This window comes from Crocuta crocuta, unplaced genomic scaffold (genome assembly GCF_008692635.1).
Source record: "Crocuta crocuta isolate KB4526 unplaced genomic scaffold, BGI_CrCroc_1.0 scaffold551, whole genome shotgun sequence".
NCBI classification, from domain to species: Eukaryota; Metazoa; Chordata; class Mammalia; order Carnivora; family Hyaenidae; genus Crocuta; species Crocuta crocuta.
This window is the reverse complement of record NW_027530969.1, coordinates 1,020,681-1,039,485: the sequence shown is the minus strand read 5'-3', so window position 1 is coordinate 1,039,485 and position 18,805 is coordinate 1,020,681. Positions and strand designations below refer to the sequence as shown.

General features: G+C 38.8%; 1 protein-coding gene across 4 annotated transcripts in view; it reads left to right on the top strand.

Annotated features, from left to right (window-relative positions):
* Window positions 1–18,805, top strand: part of FBXO16 (F-box protein 16) — a 58,022-nt gene that overhangs the window by 2,028 nt on the left and 37,189 nt on the right. For all 4 annotated transcript variants that reach the window (XM_077769727.1, XM_077769725.1, XM_077769728.1 and 1 more), the window contains exons 2-3: window positions 3,475–3,609; window positions 11,517–11,552. In XM_077769727.1, coding sequence (XP_077625853.1) covers window positions 3,511–3,609; window positions 11,517–11,552 — 135 coding nt within the window. In that variant the 5' untranslated portion in view covers window positions 3,475–3,510. The remainder of the gene's footprint in view (window positions 1–3,474; window positions 3,610–11,516; window positions 11,553–18,805) is intronic.

Genomic DNA, 18,805 nt, shown 5'->3' with positions numbered 1-18,805 from the left:
AAGCTACTTTGCCCTAATTCAGAAATTGTGCCTAGCTTGTTTCCTATACAAAGTGGAAAGTTCTCAGCTTACAGCAGGGATTTTTCACCTGGGGTAAGCAAAATGTTATATTCATGTGCATTTTTCTACAGAAAGGATTCCTAGCTTTTATCATATTCTCAAATAGTTTTATGGCCTTCAAAGAAAAAAAAAGATTAAAAATAGCAACTGGTTTAAAGAGAAAAAAGGTCGGACGTAAATAAGAACAATACAAAAAGATATATGTAAATTTTCACTGGGCAGATCTAGGCCCAGAGACCATGCTTTGTATCTATAATTTGCCCACTCACACGTACTTTTATAGCTGCCAATTAATGATACTGTAATGAAACAATATCTTAAACCTTTTGCAATTTGGCCAAACATGTGTGACTCAGATAATTAGCTGTTAGAGGTCGGGAGAAACGTGAGTGCTAATCTGAGTCCTCTTTATACCAGTGGTATACCAGTAGGTCCTACCAATAAGGAATTGTATAATGATGCTCCTCTGGTTTTAAAACATTGGCTTTCTCTTCAGCTATAATTCAACCCTAAGAAAGAATATTACCTGTCGAGTGAAAGCCTCAAAGATTTCAGATCTAGCATTTACAGGAATCCCATATCAGCCAAAAAGTAATGTTTTTTTTTAATTGTTCAAATTGTTCAGCCTTTGCTACTGTAATTTTTGGAGCCCATATATCAGGCAGGCAAGCCCTGGCTCTCTCGGTCACTACTGCTTTCTAATATGAAACCCATCTTCAAAGAGGAAGGAAGGCAGAAGCAAGCAGAAACACTGAGGATATATATTGAAACTCCCATTAATCTGCTTCAAATGGTTTTTACCTTTAAAATTTTTGCTAGGGCACTCTAACAGGTTTTCAGATACTCTGTAAATGACAAGAAGTTCTAAGAAAGGTTGCAAGGAAGCTACTGCCTCTTGAGACCACTCATCTGTCAGACACTTGCTGGACCCGTAGTCCCTAATCTTCAAAACAATGGCTGACGGTACGGGGACCTGGGTGGCTGAGTCTGTTAAGCATCCTTGGCTCAGGTCATGATCTCAGTTTGTGAGTTCAAACCCTGCGTTGGGCTCTGTGCTGACAGTTCAGAGCCTGGAGCCTGCTTTGGATTTTGTGTCTCATTCTCTCTCTGCCCCTCCCCCATTTGTGCTCTGTCTCTCAAAAATAAATAAATGTAAAAAAATTTTTTAAAAAACAGTGGTTGATGGTACATGCAGATAGATTAAATGCTTAGATAGATTGGGAGTGCCTGTGTGGCTCAATCAGTTAAGCATCCAACTCTTAATATCTGCTCAAGTCATGATCTCATGGCTCATGAGTTTATGCCCCAAGTTGGGCTCTGCACTAACAGTGCAGATCCTGGTTGGAGTCGTTTCTCTCCCTTTCTCTCTGCCCCTACCCTTCTCTCTGTCTCTGTCTCTCTCTCTCTCTCTCTCTCTCCCTCTCCCTCTCTCTCTCTCAAAATAAATAAATAAACATTTTTAAATAAAATGCTCAGATCAAATAACTTGTAAAAAGTTATATAGCTAGTAGGCTTTAGAGCCAGGATCAAACCTTTATAAGGTAAAAAGTTTTGTAATTTTTTAATGTAAGCAAATGTAATGTTTGCAATGGAGCAAATAAGTGAAAGAGGAAATTTATTGCAAGGATATCAGGTGGCTCACAAAATGGACAAGAAAGGACAGGGGACTTCTGAGGGGTAAGGCAGTAGGAGCAAATTAACAGAACACCAGTGCTACTGTGAACAACCCCCTCAATTGTTAAGTAAAGATGAACCAGCACTTGTCCAGCTGGCCTAGCTTGGTCTTATGACCATGTCTTGCCTGGGAAAGGGGAGGCTCCCTTGAAGAACCAACCTAGCAGACTCTAAACAATGAGGAGAAAGTAATTCTTCATGGAAATGAAAGGGTTTTAATCAAATGAAGGCAGACATATACTGGCCATCTAAAAATAGCACATTTCCCCCCAATAAACCCAAGTCTGCCCATCTCTAAAGGCTTGGCTTTGTCCATTACACCATTCTACTTTTTTAAAAATTTTATTTATTTTGAGAGAGAGAGAGGGAGAGAGAGAGAAAGAGAAAGCTGCAAGAAAAGGCCGGGAGCCAGGACCGCGAGCAGCCTGTACGAATTGGAGAGCACAGAGAAAGCCATTGGGCCTGGCGGCCTCCAGGAGGGGCCCGGCCCTGTGGATACCTGGATTCCCGCCCCAGGAGGCCCGTTCTGGACACTGGTGCTGCGGAGCCGTTAAGGCAATAAATGCATACCCCTCAGCTGCTGAGGATTTGCTACACGTCAAAGCTGACAAGCCCGCAGGAATGAGAAAAAAGGCAATACCCGACGTGCTAGCCAAAGTCCGCCATGCCCCCATGTTTGACGTGTTGAGTCAGGATGAACTGCGAAAAAAGCTATACCAGATGTTTAAGGATCGGGGTATACTGGACACGCTCAAGGCACAACTCTGAAAGCAGCTGATTCAGGAATTGATGCACCCTGTCTTGAAAGGAGAGCTACAGCCCCGAAAAGGTATTTACTATACAAGATCTATTACAACTCCTCAAAATCAACCCTGAATCTAGTCTCTACAAATCACTGATTTCAGGATTTGATAACGAAAACAAAAAAGAGTGTGCACAAGCAGGGGAGGGGCAGAGAGAGGAGGAGACCCAGAATCTGAAGCAGGCTCCAGTCTCTGAGCTGTCAGCACAGAGCCCAACATGGAGCTTGAACTCCCAAACTGTGAGATCATGACCTGAGCTGAAGTCTGGTGCTTAACAAACTGAGCCACCCAGGCGCTCCTCTCAGCTTTTAAATAAATAAACTGATGTGTCTATTTTGAAAAAAAAAAAAAAAAGCTCCATACTCAGCACAGAACCTAAGGTGGGGCTTGATCCCACAACCCTGGGAACATGACCTGAGCCGAAATCAAGAGTCGGATGCTTAACTGACTGAGCCTCCTAGACACCCCTACACCATTCTCAACTTCTTAAATATGGTATCAAGCTAGAACCCTTGTTAATTAGAGATTAGAAGGAGGAGAGGAAGAAAGACACAATGGAGAAAGATGGAGTGCTTTATATTGCACTAAGATTTTATAAGTTAAAATACTTCTTTCTGGAAAATAGGCTATGTTTTTACCTGGGAGTGATTTAAACAGACGTGATCTGATTTCTATTCCACCAACTCCTATTTCTGTAACTTTAGGTGGGGTGTGTAACTTCAGTGAGCCTCATTTTCTTCATTTATAAAATGAGCTAAAATCTACAACCTCACCAGCTTGTTATGAGCTTTAATTGAGCATGCATGTAAAATGTCTGATCTATAAAATGATCCCAGTAAGTGTTCTTCCCCCCAATTCCCTCTCAACATACTAAAAGATGGTATGGTGTTAGTATTTTTAGTATTCTGAAGATTATAGGATTCATTTCTTCTGCTAGGTATGGTGTTTCTTATGGAAAGTATTCAGTTATTTCATGATGGCATTTGCACCTCCAAAAAGGATAGATGGTCCCAAAATGCAGACAAAGATGAGTACCTGGACACCCCTAAACCATCAGCTTTTGAATGACCAGGTAAGTGACCAGAGCTATTTTATCAATGTATCCATGCCTTAAAGGGGGAAAAAACATATTAAAATGTTCTCAAAATATGAACGGGAATTATTTAGTATTGTGTAATGGGTTAAAATAAAAGACAAATGAAGGATTTTTTTCCAAAAACTTTTATTGAGCTCTTGCTATATGGGCAAACCTGGCTGTAGACAGAATCTTTGCCATGATGACAATGTCTTAGATTTGCTCTTTCCTCTACTGTCACTGCTCCTCTCTCTCTCTCTCGTCTCAAATACCTTTTTTCTCACCATACTGGTTCTCTGCTGGAATAGCCAGGAATGAGAGAGAAGAGGGTAGTCTGTGAGGAGTTCCCCCAAAAGATTTTCTTGCTATGATTGCAGTTACTGGATAATGCTGGACATTTAATCAAATAAATAAAATGAATACATCTCAACTGATGACTCACATTACTAGGCTTCTCCTAAGAAGCTTCTTTCTCACATGCATTCTGGGGAAGTACTAGTAGAATATGCCCAAAGAATTGCAGAGATGGGAAACTGAGTATCATGCTGGGGTGTGAGATTGGCTAGCCCCCTGGGGATTTCCATTCCTGCTTCAATTGGGGGCAGAATTTACCAACAGGTCTGTGAGCTTCTATTATCAATACCTATTAGAAGGACCACACCTTGTTGGCAGTAAAATACAGTCAACATCAATAAAACTGACTTCATTATCTTGCTCCTACACACGAGTTCCTCCTCCTGGTAAAAGGCATCACTTTACACCAAGTCACTCGAGCCAGAAATCATCCTTCTCCCTGCCAGCTCTGGGCTGGTTTTCCCCAATTTACAAGCTCATAACTTAGCCTGGTAGTAATGGCATAGAAGACACTACTGTTTCATAGTGAAACACAAGATTCTTGGAGAGACACAGAACTTCGTTACTCACAGTGCAGCAAGCAGGTGGAGAATCATGTTTGCATTGTTTCTTGCCAGGTTTGTAGCACAAACCCTCATTGAGGAACAGTAAGCCCAGGGAATCCAATGCTTTTCTTTCCTATTTTTTTTATCCAAGTTAGTTAACATAGTGTAATAATGATTTCAGGAATACAATTTAGTGATTCATCACTTACATATAACACCCAGTGCTCATCCCAACAAGTGCCTTCCTTAATACCAATCACCCATTTAGCCCATCACCCCACCCAACACCCCACCAGCAACCCTCAGTTTGTTTTCTGTATTTAAGAGTCTCTAATGGTTTGTCTCCCTCTATGTTTTTGTCTTATTGTTGCTTCCTTCCCTTATGTTCTTCTGTTTTGTTTCTTAAATTCCTTATATGAGTGAAATAATATGATACTTGTCTTTCTGTGACTGACTTATTTCGCTAGCATAATATACTCTCATTCCATCTACAATATTGCAAATGGCAAGATTTCATTATTTTTTATTACCAAGTAATATTCCATTGTGTATATAGACCACATCTTCTTTATTCATTTTTCAGTCAATGGATATTTGGGCTCTTTCCATGCTTTGGCTATTGTCCATAGCACTGCTATAAACGTTGGGATCATTTGCCCCTTCGAATCAGCGTTTTTGTATCCTTTGGATAAATACCTTGTAGTGCAATTGCTGGGTCAGAGGGTAGTTTTGTTTTTAATTTTTTGAGGAACTTCTATACTGTTTTCCAGAGTGGCTGTACCAGTTTGCAAGGAATCCATTGCTTTCATAGTGAGCAGTAAGAAAGCCTGCTCTTGGTCTCAAAAGGAAACAGTATCTCATTACTCAAGGTTGCTTGCTCCAAACATGACTTGGAAAAATGGCCCAAGGAAAGAGCAATGACTCTCAGTATTCCAAGACATTTAGGAGTAGAGAGGAAGGCCCAGGGAGGTATGTCTACCAGCACCCCCTCACTTCCACATACAATTCATTTTCAAGTCTTCCTCTTTATCTGGGCCCCTCTCCATCATTCATCTATATGCCTCCAGCTTCACCTTGTCAGTTCACACCCTCATCACCCTTTGCCTGGTGCACTGCTGTAACCCCTAACTGGTTTCACTCCCTCTAGCCCTACCAATCCATCTTCTGCTCTGGTCCCAGAATGATTTTGCTAAAATACCAAACTAAAAAAATAAAAATAAACATAAATAAAATTTTAAAGTAAAATACCGAGCTAATCCTAGTATGTAAAACTGATAACATACTCTGCTTCAAAGAGTAAATTCCAAACCCCTACACGGAGCACTGAAGACCTTTCTTAAGTTGACCTCAGCCAACCTTTCAGTTCCTACCCATTGTCTCTGCTTCCTCCCATCCTATGTCCAGGCTAACTAAGTGGCCTCCAGATGAACCACTGTTGCCCCCCTCTAAGAACTAACTCCAATGTAATTTTCTCTGGAAAGCCTCCTGCTTGCTTTTCTTTGCTTTCATCACTGTTTACCAACTTTCCCACTCAACTGCAGTGTGTTCAGAGTTGAGATTCTGTCTTTTCTCTCTGTATTTCCAGTACCTGATAACATTCCTGAAACACAAAAGATGGAATCAAAATTCAGCTATCCTCCCTGGGACCTCCTTCACTGACTCTCACCTTCTAGTCCCTAAATCCCTCTTTCCTAAGTCTAGATTTGACCCTAGCCCCCTAAACCTAATGGATGCGCTAATCACTCTGGCAAAGCAAGAGCATCAGTCCTGACCCCTCCTGTTCAGTACTTTCCTGTTTCTACTCTTCTGATGTGAAACATATGTGAAACGTGAGTTACTTTTGGAGAGAGATAAGCAGCCAGCACAATGATCAGAACAGTGAGAAATAAAAGGGAAAGAGACTGAAAACGAAAAAGATTTTTTTTTAAAGTGAGGAAAGAAGAATGAGACCTAGAATAAAAGGAGGGACCAGGAGAAACAAAAGGAAACATGGAATGAGAGAGAAACCCAGCCTTCATCTGGCCATGAACACAAGTCTATTGAAAGTCTTTTTATTCAGCTCAACAACTGTTTATTGAGCACCTGATTGTAAGTGTTCTTAACTCTCCAACAGTTTATATAACAGCTTTTCTGCTTTCCCCAAAAAAAGTTCAGTGTTTAGATTTGAAATCTGTTTCCACATAGAATTGTGAAGATTTCACACATATGTGAAAAAGTGACTTGAATTGAAATACATATTTGTTGGATGCCTTGATTTTCAGAAATATTCTTTGAAAAATTGGAAGTCTTGATTGATTTAGCAGCTATGGAGAAAAAAAGTATTTTAGTTGCCCAATTGCCTGTTGCAGGTTGGTTTACTGGAGAAGCAGACTCTGGGATAGCATGTAGGGCATCCATTGTGGAAGGCTCTCTGGATTAGCACTAGGGAAGAGAAAGAAGTAGAGGTAGGGGAGGGGAGAAGGGGAGGGGAAGGGAGAGAAGGCCACAAGTTTGAGGCCTGGCCCTGTAGCCACCAGCCTTTATACTTCCATACTGGGGCACCTGGTTGGCTCAGTGAGTGGAGCATCCAACCCTTGATCTTGGAGTTGTAAGTTTGAGTCCCACATTGGGTATAGAAATCACATACATACATATACATACATAGACTTTTACACCAACCATTCAGTAGATGCTAGCTGCCCCATAGAAGGGCCTGACCTTGGACAAAACACAGCTCTCAAGCTCATGGTTGACAGCCAACAGCACTCCCAAACAGGTGGAATAAATCCAGGGCAATCCATCACAGCAAGCATTACGTTGTCTTATCTTGGTTTCTGAAAAGGTTTTGTCTAGAAATGATTATTTCTAGAGATAATATTTCTTTTGTTCTTTAAACCTCTCATTTTTTACCACAAAATTACTTTTTGATTTAGCTAATTGTAGTTTGGAGTAAATTTTTTTTAATCTTTGCATGCATATATACATGTATGTATGTATATGTATAAATGTGCATAGACACACACACATAAACTTTGTATATGGGTATACCAAACTATTAATAGTGGTTTTCCCCCAAAGAGTTGGATGACACTGGGGGAGGTAGTCCTGTAAGAAGAAAGCTTTCATTTTTTGCTTTACATAGTGCAATAAAATTGTAAATTTTAAAACAATTTTAAAATGATATAAATAAAAATAAAGAACAGTAACTTTGGGAATTGAAAATTCTGGTCTCAGATCACCAGTAATTTACTGCATGACTTGAGTAAGTCACCTACTTTCTCTGGGTTTTACCATCCTCTTTTATAAAATGAGTATGTTCGATCACATTACCTTGGAGGTTGCTTCCAGATCTAACATTCTGACTGTGCAAAAGGTGTTAAAAACAGATGCCAAGAATACAGCTAGCTAGAAGGTGTCCACACAATAATTTCAAGGAAAGAAATTCTTCTTTATTTTTTAACGTTTATTTATTTTGAGAGATGGAGAAAGTGCAAGCAAGAGAGAGGCAGAGAGAGAGAGGGAGAGAGAGAAACCCAAGCAGGCTCCATGCTGTCAGTGCAGAGCCCAGCACCAGGCTTGATCCCATAAACTGTGAGATCATGACCTGAGCCAAAACCAAAAGTCAGACGCTTAACTCACTGAGCCACTCAGGTGCCCTCTACACTTCTAAAACAGAGCATTTGTCACCAAATGACCAGTGTAATTTTGAGGTACTGTTTTCTGTTTTTGTTTTAATTTTGTCTTTCTTCAATTCTGTAGTAAAATGTAAAAGATGTAACTATTTCAGACTAAAACAGGATTATAGGATTGTTTTTAAGTTTTTATTTAAATTCTAGTTAATTAACATACAGTGTAATATTAGTTTTAGGTATTCAATATAGTGATTCAACACTTCCATACAACTCATTGGGTCAAAGGATTTTAACTTCACAGCAGGCTTTAAACAGAGAAATTGAATTCAAATTCAGATGTCTGAAAAATTGCGTGATCAGCATAGGCAAATGTAACAGATTTCAAAATAATTTAGGCATTATGATTTTTGAGAGGAAGAATGTTTTAAATGTATGCGTTTCTTTGCCATCTAGTGTTTTATTTTTCTTTTTTGTTTTTAAGTTCATTTATTTATTTTTGAGAGAGAGTGAGCGAGCCAGGGGAGGGGCAGAAATAGAGAGGAGAGACAGACAGCCAAACAGGTTCTGCACTGTCACTGCAGAGCCCAATGCGGGGCAAACCTATGAACCACGAGATCATGACTTGAGCTGAAACCAAGAGTCAGATGCTTAACAGACTGAGCTACTCAGGTGCTCCGCCATCTAGTGTTTTAATTGAAAGTAACCAACATTTCTTTTCAAGTACGAGTCACAAATGTAGTACAGTACATGTTAAAAGGGTGTTCTGAGAAAAGTACCTAGTTGCCATCAATCAGTCATAATTTAGGAGCCCCTAAATGTCTTATCCTACACTGTAATATGTAATTTCAGTGTCAACAGACTAAAATATAACCATAAGATTTTGACTTAACAGCAGGCTCTGAGTAAACTGTGATATAAACAGACTGTAGTGTTTTGCAGGGAAAGAAGATCCATTTTAATATTTCTGTTTTGAATCAACTTTGTTTTCCAGCTCTTTGAGATGATGAACCTGATTGCAAATCTTGGGAATGAAGACTTGCTCCAAACTAGAAAGTATAAGATTCTGAGTCTGGCCAAGGACCTGACAAATAGCGTGTCCCAAATTATATTTCTTGCGAGGGTAAAGCCAGAACCAGATCTGAGTTTGTCTAGTGGTTTTCCTCTCTCCATTTACTCCCGTCAGTTTCTGCTCAGGTCTAGATGCCTTTGCTAAGAACTGGATTTGCTTGGACCCGCTTAGACTTGGTCATTGGTCCTCTACACACTATTGTTTTAGCCTGAGTAACACTCCCCACCTCCCACCCCATTCCTTTCCTCCTCCCGTCTTGCTGACTATTCTTTTCCCTTCAAGTCAGTGTCCCTTTGTTTCCAGTGTCCTGTATGGTCACTGGACACTACGATGGTCATCTCATCCTCTTTTTGAAGGGAGGCTGTGGTCTTGGGACCTAACCTTTTCTTCTTCCCACTGTAAGGTCCAAGTATGGGCAGCAGTTCATTGTGAATATAGGGCTGGGAGTCAGGATAGGGGAGACCAAGGTTTAGTGAGGAACCCAAAACAGAGTCGAGCTGGACAGACAGCCTGGAACCAGTGGTTTTTAAAAAATTATAAATGTAATCCTTTGGGCCTCTGCTTGTCCTCTCTAAAATAAGGAACTGAAAAGCTCTTAGGGATTCTTTTTAGCGTTAAAATTCTATGACTTTTGAAGCTTTTTTACTGTTATTCAATCAGCAGATGCTCATTGAGGGCCATGTAGATTATAGAGAAATCTATTATCCACATGGAAAGATAAAATGACTGGAAACGATTAGAGAGCTAGCAAACCCTATAACCCCAAGTGGAGTATAGGCTATAAGCAGAATATGAGTTGAGAGGAACTAGATTCCTAGATATCAGAGAAGTGCAGGTGCTGATGACTTGGACTGGGCAATAGATGACTGATAGGCTTTGGTTAGATAGAGGGCAAGACTTTGGGAAATATTTGAATCCAGATTTTTACAACTTCTGTATTGTATAGGTTCTCTTCTGTTTTCATCTAGAAATCCTGAGTTTATCTGTTGCCATTATTTGAGAGTACTAATAACCCAGGTAACAGTTAACAGAGGGAAGGGGAGAAGGGCATTCTTTTTCTTCTCTAATGTGTGTAAAGTGTCTACCTGTGATGTGTGAGGTCCTCTGGCCAGGAGCAAAATTGACATTTCACTGGCCTTGAGGTTGTTGAACTAGTTATTTCAATTCTTATTTTCTATGCCCTTTGAAACTAGAGTTTGAGAGTCTAAAAAAGGAAGGAAAGCATTATCTGTTAGAAACATAAAACCAGCTCCTCACCCTCCTCCACAAAAAGGGAAGAAATAGGCCTTAGCTACTCTCCAAGGGGGGGAACATTCTTACATGGCTGGAAAATGTAGGCAGTACTAAGAGGAAGGGAGAAACCTCAATCCCAATTTTGAAAGCTTCCAGTGGGGGTGTGTGTGGGAGTGAGAGAGACAGTCACATATGTTCATGACTCTCCCTTTCTTCCTCTCTCCATAACTCCCTCCTCTGCCACACATTCTAACATCAGTCTCCTTTCCTCATTCATTCTAATGTACACATGACTCCTGAAACCAATACTACACTGTATGTTAACTAACTTGAATTTAAATAAATAAATTGATTAAATAAAAAAATATGCACATGACTGATGCTCAGAAAACACCTCTGCACTAATATATAAATCCATTCACATTGTGCTGATACATCCATAAGGATTTTCATTATCACAACCTCTTTCATTCAGTCCAGCAAACATGAGTATCTATCTGTAATATGCTTTGTACTCTACACTGGAGATATAAAAATGGGTCAGACATGGTTTCTGTCCTAAATAGTATATAATAACAAACCTATACAGATAAACATTGAGTTGTATGCCCAGAGGTGTACAAATACACACTTCTAACCCTACAAACATATCAGTGCATGTACACCCACTGATGGGTGTATATAAAAACAGAGCTGCTCATTCATAAATTTCACAAGTTCTCATACATTTGATAATTGGAGGAGGATCTCCATTTTCCTGTTTTTCCTTTATCAGGTTTTTCATCTCCTTTCAAATTCTAAAATTGATTTCATTTTGCAATTCCATTATTTTCTTATTACTTGCGTTTAAAAATTTATTACTTTTTCTTTAAGATGAATTATTCCACATGGATAAACTGAAAAAAAAATGATACCTTTCCCAAGTTAAAAATAAGTAAAGTACCTTTCAGGAATGAAATCTGTGTTTTTATACTCAGTTGGTACAATGAAAAGACTGTCAATTTTTATTTATTAATACTGTAATGATGTCTTTCTTACAATGGACATTTTGATCATGAAATATGAAATCATTACATTCTTTATTTATTGCAGGTATTTGAAGAAAGAAGAGCTTTGCTTGGAAAATGGGTAACCATTTAAGATATAGTTACTTCGATATTGTATTATGTCCCATTATCATAGAGCCCAAAGAATTCAGTTTGAACATAAAGTAATAACTGAACACTTATTGTCTGAGAAATTTGACTGATATCCTCTGTGTGTATCACAGAGACTATAGGGTTTTATACTCACGAAGTAGGGTTCCATCTCGCACAAAACAGGGTTCAGAAAGGTGAGTTTGGATATGAGATGACCACTTAGTAACCAGCACAGTTCATCCATTAGGCTATGTAGCATCCATCTACACCCTTCTACCTCTACTTAAATTTCCAAAGGAAAACTATAACAACTTTATGCTTTTAACAAGATACCACTATTCTTTACACAACCGAAAACCTTCTCACCCTTTCCTCAAAGGAGACACAGAGTCCCAGTGGTCCTTGTCCTCCTTCCCTGGGTCATGATCGATCTCTCTGAGCAGCGTTTACTACTCATCAGATTCCTCTGAACCCCACCTGTCTCTGCCACCCAAGAGAATTGAAAACATACGGTCGTGCAAAAATGTGTACGTGAATGTTAATAGCAGCATTATTCCTAATAGTCAAAAAGTGTAAATACTCAAACAAAATGTGGTCTGTTCTTTTTTTTTATTTTTTTAATGTTTGTTTATTTTTGAGAGAGAGAGACAGAGTGGGGGGAGGAGCAGAGAGAGAGGGAGACATAGAATCCCAAATAGGCCCCAGACTCTGAGCTATCAGGCACAGAGTCCCATGCAGGACTCAAACCCACAAACTGTGAGATCATGACCTAAGCCAAAGTTGTACACTTAACCAACTGAGCCACTCAGGCACCCCAAAATGTGGTCTATTCTACGGTAGAATATTATTTCGCCTTAAAAAGGAAGGAAATCTTGATGCCTCCTACAACATGGATGAACTTTGAAGGTAATATGCTAACTGAAAGAAGCCAAACACAAAAGGACAACTATTGTATTGATTCTACTTATGTAAGGTATCCAGAGTAGTCAGATTCATAGGGACAGAAGGTAGAATAGAGATTACCAAGGGATGAGGAATTATTATTTAATAGGTACAGAGTTTCAGTTTGGGAAGATGAAAAAGTTCTATAGATTGATGGTGGCAATGGTCACACAACAATGTAAATGCACTTAATGCCATAGAACAGTACACTTAAATGTGGTTAAAATGGTAAATTTTATGTTACATTTATTTTGCTAAAATTTTTAAAAGGTAAGAACATCTTTAAATTTTTTTAAAGGTAAGAGAAGGGAATAAAGTACTGATACATACTACAACATGGATGAACCTTAAAAATATTATGCTAAAATAAATTATTTTTAAAACAAGAAAATAAAAGGGGCGCCTGGGTGGCTTAGTCGGTTAAGCGTCCGACTTTCACTTAGGTCATGATCTCGCGGTTCGTGGGTTCGAGCCCCGCGTTGGGCTCTGTGCTGACTGCCAGCTCAGAGCCTGGAGCCTGTTTCAGTTTGTGACTCCCTCTCTCTCTGACCCTCCCCTGCTCACGCTGTCTCTCTCTCTCTCTCTCCTAGAAATAAAGAAAACATTTAAAAAATAAAATAAAATAAAATAAAATAATATGCTAAGTCTGGAGCACCTGGGTGGCTCAGTCAATTAAGCATCCAACTTTGGCCCACGTCATGATTTTGTAGTTTGTGAGTTCAAGCCCCACGTCGGGTTCTGTGCTGACACCTCAGAGCCTGGAGCCTGCTTTGGATTCTGTGTCTTCCTCTCTGTCTCTGTCCCACCTCCCTTGAAAAATAAATAGACATTAAAATTTTTTTTTAAATAATATGCCAAGTAAAAGAAGCCAGACATAGAGACCACGTATCATATGATTCCATTTATGTGAAATGTCCAGAATGGGCAAATGCATAGAGACACAAAACAGATTAGTGGTGTCCAGGAGATGGGGATTAACTGTAAAGTGTACAGGTTTTCTTTGGGGGAGAGAATGAAAATGTTCTGGAGGTGCCTGGGTAGCTCAATTGTTTGGGCAGCAGACTCTTGATTTTGGCTCAAGTGGTGATCTCACAGATTTGTGAGACTGATCCCCATGTGGGGCTCTGCCACTGACAGCAAAGAGTCTGCTTAGGATTCTCTTTCTCCCTCTGTCTCTGCCCCTCCTCTGCTCGTGCTCACTTTCTCTCTCTCTCTCTCAAAATTAATAAATACATATTGAAAAAAGAAGGGCACTCTCTTTTGAATGTCTCCTCTCTGTAAAGAAAGCTTTCCTACTATTCTCCCTTTCTAATCTTATACTCTAGTAAACTTTTGCCTACTGCTCAAAAAATAAATAAATAAATAAAGTTCCGGAATTAAATAGTACTGATGGCTACACAACCTTTTAAATACACTAAAAGCCACTGACTTGTACACTTAAAATGCCGAATTTTATGGCATGTGAATTATATCTTAGTTTAAAAAATAAATCAGGATTACTTTAAAAAAATTATACTTAGACTCCTTTAACTCTTGTTATATGTAGTAAACTTGAAATACCCCATCTTTAAAGCATACAGTCAACACTTTTTCCTTAAGGGAGCATCTCTGACTGGAATGTAGCTGGACAGGATGCCGTTTCCTATAAGTTACTGAAACTCATTTTCCTAAGTGTCTTAGGAAGGTTTGGGCTGCTATAACAAATTACATCATATATAAATAGCAGAATTTTATTTCTCACAGTTCTAGAGGCTGGGAAGCCCAAGATCAAGTCATGGGCAGATTCGAGTCTGGGGAGAGCCCACTTTCTGGTTCATAGATGGCCATCTTTTCTCTGTAACCTCATATGGCAGGAGCTGGGAGGGAGGTCTCTGGGGTCTCCTTTTTAAGGACACTAATCTCATTCATGAAGATTTCACCCTCATGACCTCATCACCTCCCAAAGGCCCCACCTCCTAGTACCATCACCTTGTGGGTTAGGTTTCACCATATGAATTTTGGAGTGATACAAACATTCAGTCCATTGCACCAAGACTAACATAAAATACTATGTCTTAATGTTCTTATTTGTCTTAGTTGATCACCAGTTCTACAAGTTTCTGTCTAGGATATTAATTAGCTTAAGTACATGTTTAAAAATTATATACATAGTATATCTGGAAGGATATACAGGAAAGGATGCACAGGAAAAGAGGCAACATTGGTTTCCCCTAGGAAGAACAGTGAGTCTGGGACAAGGTGGAAGGGACTCATTTAGCTGAATAGCCTTTTGTACCTTTTGATATTTTTAACCATATAAATGTATTACCTATTCAGAATAATTATAAAATCTTATAAAATAAGTCTGCTAAAAATTAAGAAATGAAAAACACCAAAAAATTTTTTTAATTTAATTTAATTTTTTTTTTACAAATAGTTTATTGTCAAGTTGGTTTCCATATAACACTCAGTGCTCATCCCCACAAGTGCCCTCCTCCATGCCCATCTCCCCCCTCCCCCCCACACCCATCAGTCCTCAGTTTGTTCTCATCATTCAAGAGTCTCTCATGGTTTGCCTCTCTCCCTCTCCCCCACCATTTCCCCCCTTCTTCTCCCCCATGGTCTTCCTTTAAGTTCCTCCTAATCCTCTTATAAGTGCAAACATATGATATTTGTCCTTCTCTGCCTGACTTATTTCACTCAGCATAACACCCTCAAGGTCCATCCATGTTGCTACACATGGCCAGATTTCATTCTTTCTCATTGCTGTGTAGTATTCCATCGTATAGATAAGCCACATCTTCTTGATCCATTCGTCTGTTGATGGACACTTAGGCTCTTTCCATGTTTTGGCTATTGTTGAGAGTGCTGCTATGAACATTGGGGTACATGTGCTCCTATGCATCAGCACTCCTATATCCCTTGGGTAAATTCCTAGCAGTGCTATTGCTGGGTCATAAGGGAGTTCTATTGTTAGTTTCCTGAGGAACCTCCACACTGTTTTCCAGAGGGGCTGTACCAGTTTACATTCCCACCAACAGTGTAGGAGGGTGCCCGTTTCTCCACATCCTCGCCAGCATCTAGAGTTCTCTGATTTGCTCATTTTAGCCACTCTGACTGGCGTGAGGTGGTATCTCAGTGTGGTTTTGATTTGTATTTCCCTGATGAGGAGGGATGCTGAGCATCGTTTCATGTGTCTGTTGGCCATCTGGATGTCCTCTTTGGAGAAGTGTCTGTTCATATCTTCTGCCCATTTCTTCACTGGGTTGTTTGTTTTTCGGGCGTGTAGTTTGATGAGTTCCTTATAGATTCTGGATATTAACCCTTTATCTGATATGTCATTTGCAACTATCTTTTCCCATTCCATTAGTTGCCTATTAGTTTTGTGGATTGTTTCCTTTGCCAAAAAATACCAAAAATTTTAAATCAGGCAGAGCTTTTCTCATATCCTATTTACATTTTAAAACAAACTTCATGGGGCATCTGGGTGGCTCAGTCAGTTAAGTGTCTGACTCTTGGTTTCAGCTCAGGTCATGATCTCACGTTTGTAATTTCAAACCCTACATCAGGCTTTATGCTAACAGAACAGAGCCTGCTTGGGATTCTCTCTCTCTCTCTCTCTCTCTCTCTGCCCCACCCCTGCTTGTGCTCTCTCTTTCTCTCTCTCCCTCTCTCTCTCACACTCTCTCTCAAAAATAAATAAACAAAATTTTTTAAACTAACTTCATATCTGTTACCAACAACTTAAAAAAAAAGACTTACTTAGAATAACTGTTTTTGCACTGTCATTCCACGTGGAAATCCCTGAATTAATATAATCAAGGCTAATGTTCAGCCAATATTTGGTGTGACCAGCTTTTGGCTGATTGGTAGGATTGCCAGTTGTTGAGTATTTTTAATATCACCTTTGTGTAAAATTCAAGGTCTTTAAACTTTTTAAAAGATCTTGTTTATTCTTTTCTTTTGCCATAGCTAATAGAAATATATTTGCAAAGATCACTAGTTATCTCTCTTCAATAGACTAATTTATATAGAGAAGGCATAGTTCTATACGTTGCTCTTTGTACATTTCTTGACACTACCAGTCATTTAATAAATACTTGCTAAATGAATGAGTGATAATTACTGGTTTTTCTCTTTTGTCCAACATCAGATTTATACCCTGAATTTACTGTGTCATGTGGTAGTCTGTATACCCCCACAAAAGTCACATGAATTGAATTTGAGGGAATTATTTCCAATTTGCCTTATTTAATTTTCTATCAGCATTTCAGTTTTTAGATTTTTGGGTTTATGTTTTAGGAAAACCATAAGAGACTGATAACATAAGAATTGCATTGCCAGAGGTGCCTGGGCAGCTCAATCAGTTGAGTGTCTGACTCTTGATTTCAGCTCAGGTCATAATCCCAGGGTTGTAGGATTGAACCCCGAGTTGAGCTCCACACTGAGCATGGAACCTGCTTAAAATTCTCTCTCCCTCTCTCTCTCTCTCTCCCTCTCTCTCTCTCTCCCTTCCTCTCCTTCTGACCCTCTTCCTCACTTGCACTCTTTCTCTATTTCTCTAAAAAGAAAAAAAAAGAAACACGTTTCCAAAAAGGAAAGGAGACATAAGGATACAACTTTTTTTTACTTAGCATTACTTAGGCTTTTCATTGTAGGGATCAAATATTAGTTTTAAAGCTCAATCTAGTATTAGAAGTAAAGTCAATTTTTAAAATAATATGGACTAGGGCACCTTGGTGGCTCAATTGATTAAGGGTCCGACTCCGGCCCAAGTCATGATCATATGGTTCGTGTGTTCAAGCTACATGTCAGGCTCTGTGCTGACAGCTTGGAGCCTGGAGCCTGCTTCAGATTCTGTGTCTCCCTCTCTCTCTGCCCCTCCCCTGCTTGTGCATGTTCTCTTTCTCTCTCTCTCTCTCTCAAACATAAATATATAAACATTAGAAAAATTTAAAATAATCTGGACATTGTGATGTAAGACATAATATAAAATATCATCGGATAAATGATAGTCCAAATATATATTTGGCCTAGAATGTCATTTTTGTTCATACATAGCACATAGTCTTATCTGATATTCTGTACAGTAACAAACAAAACAATTAAGAGAAACTGAAAAGGTCTTCTACGTTACTGCTTCCTGTTACTATTTAATCCCTTATGTCTTAAATCTTCTCTGTCCTTCAATCCTTGTTAGAAAAGGCAATTGCTTCCCAAGAAAAACAACCCTCCAAAACAACCACAGAACTATTTTGTTTGAAAAGAAAGCATGCCAAACTTTTTCTCAGCTTCTGTGTTGTTAACAGAAATAATAGTGGGTGTGCCTGGCTAGCTCTGTCAGTAGGGTATGTGATTCTTGATCTCAGGGTTGTAAATTCAAGCCCCGTATTGGGTGTGAAAATTACTTAAAAATAAAATCTAAACAAACAAGCAAACAAACAAAAAGAATGTGTATAAAAAATTGCAAAAAGTAGATGGAATTACTTTTAATTTGCTGGCATCAATCATAATTAGAGCTGAAATTCAAAAGAGAAACAGGAGATAATATTTTGCAAATTGCATGATAGGTAAAGATTAATATCTAGGATTATAAAACATTCCTACAACTCAATAAGAAAAATACAATACTTCTATGGAATAATGAGCTCATAGAAGAATGAGAAATATACAAAAATATACAAATGGCTAATAAACATACAAGATATGATCTATTTCACTGATATTAGAGAAATACAAATTAAAACAATGAGATTCCCAGCCCCTCCCTTTGCCTATGTGACAAAAATTAAGGAGATAGATAATATCCAATGTAAGTAAGGATTACTGGAGAGTAGGAGGATATGCTTAAACACAATTGGAGGGACTGTAAAATGGTAAAGACTTTTAAAAGACAATTTGACAGGATCAATTAAAGTTTTAAAGGCACATGTCCTCGGAACCTGTAATTCCACTTCTATGTTTCTGTACTAGAGAAATACACAGGGCATGAAAAGGCATGTTTTAGAATATTGCATTTGTTTGAAAAAATTTTTCTTTGTCTTTCTGTCTGTCTCTCCTTCTCTCCTTTTTTCCTTTGTTTTCTTTCTTTCTCTTTCTTTCTTTCTTCTCTCTCTCTCTCTCTCTCTTCCTTTCTTTCATTCTTTCATTTTGGAGACAATCTAAATGGTATCAGTAGTAAATTCAGTATGCAGATCATGGTATAGCCATGATGAGTGAATAAATGAGAAAATGAAAATACCGTGAATGATTGAGAAAACAATATACTCCAGGTTCATTACATATCAGATCATTTATGGGTATATTTAGTTATTTTATTTT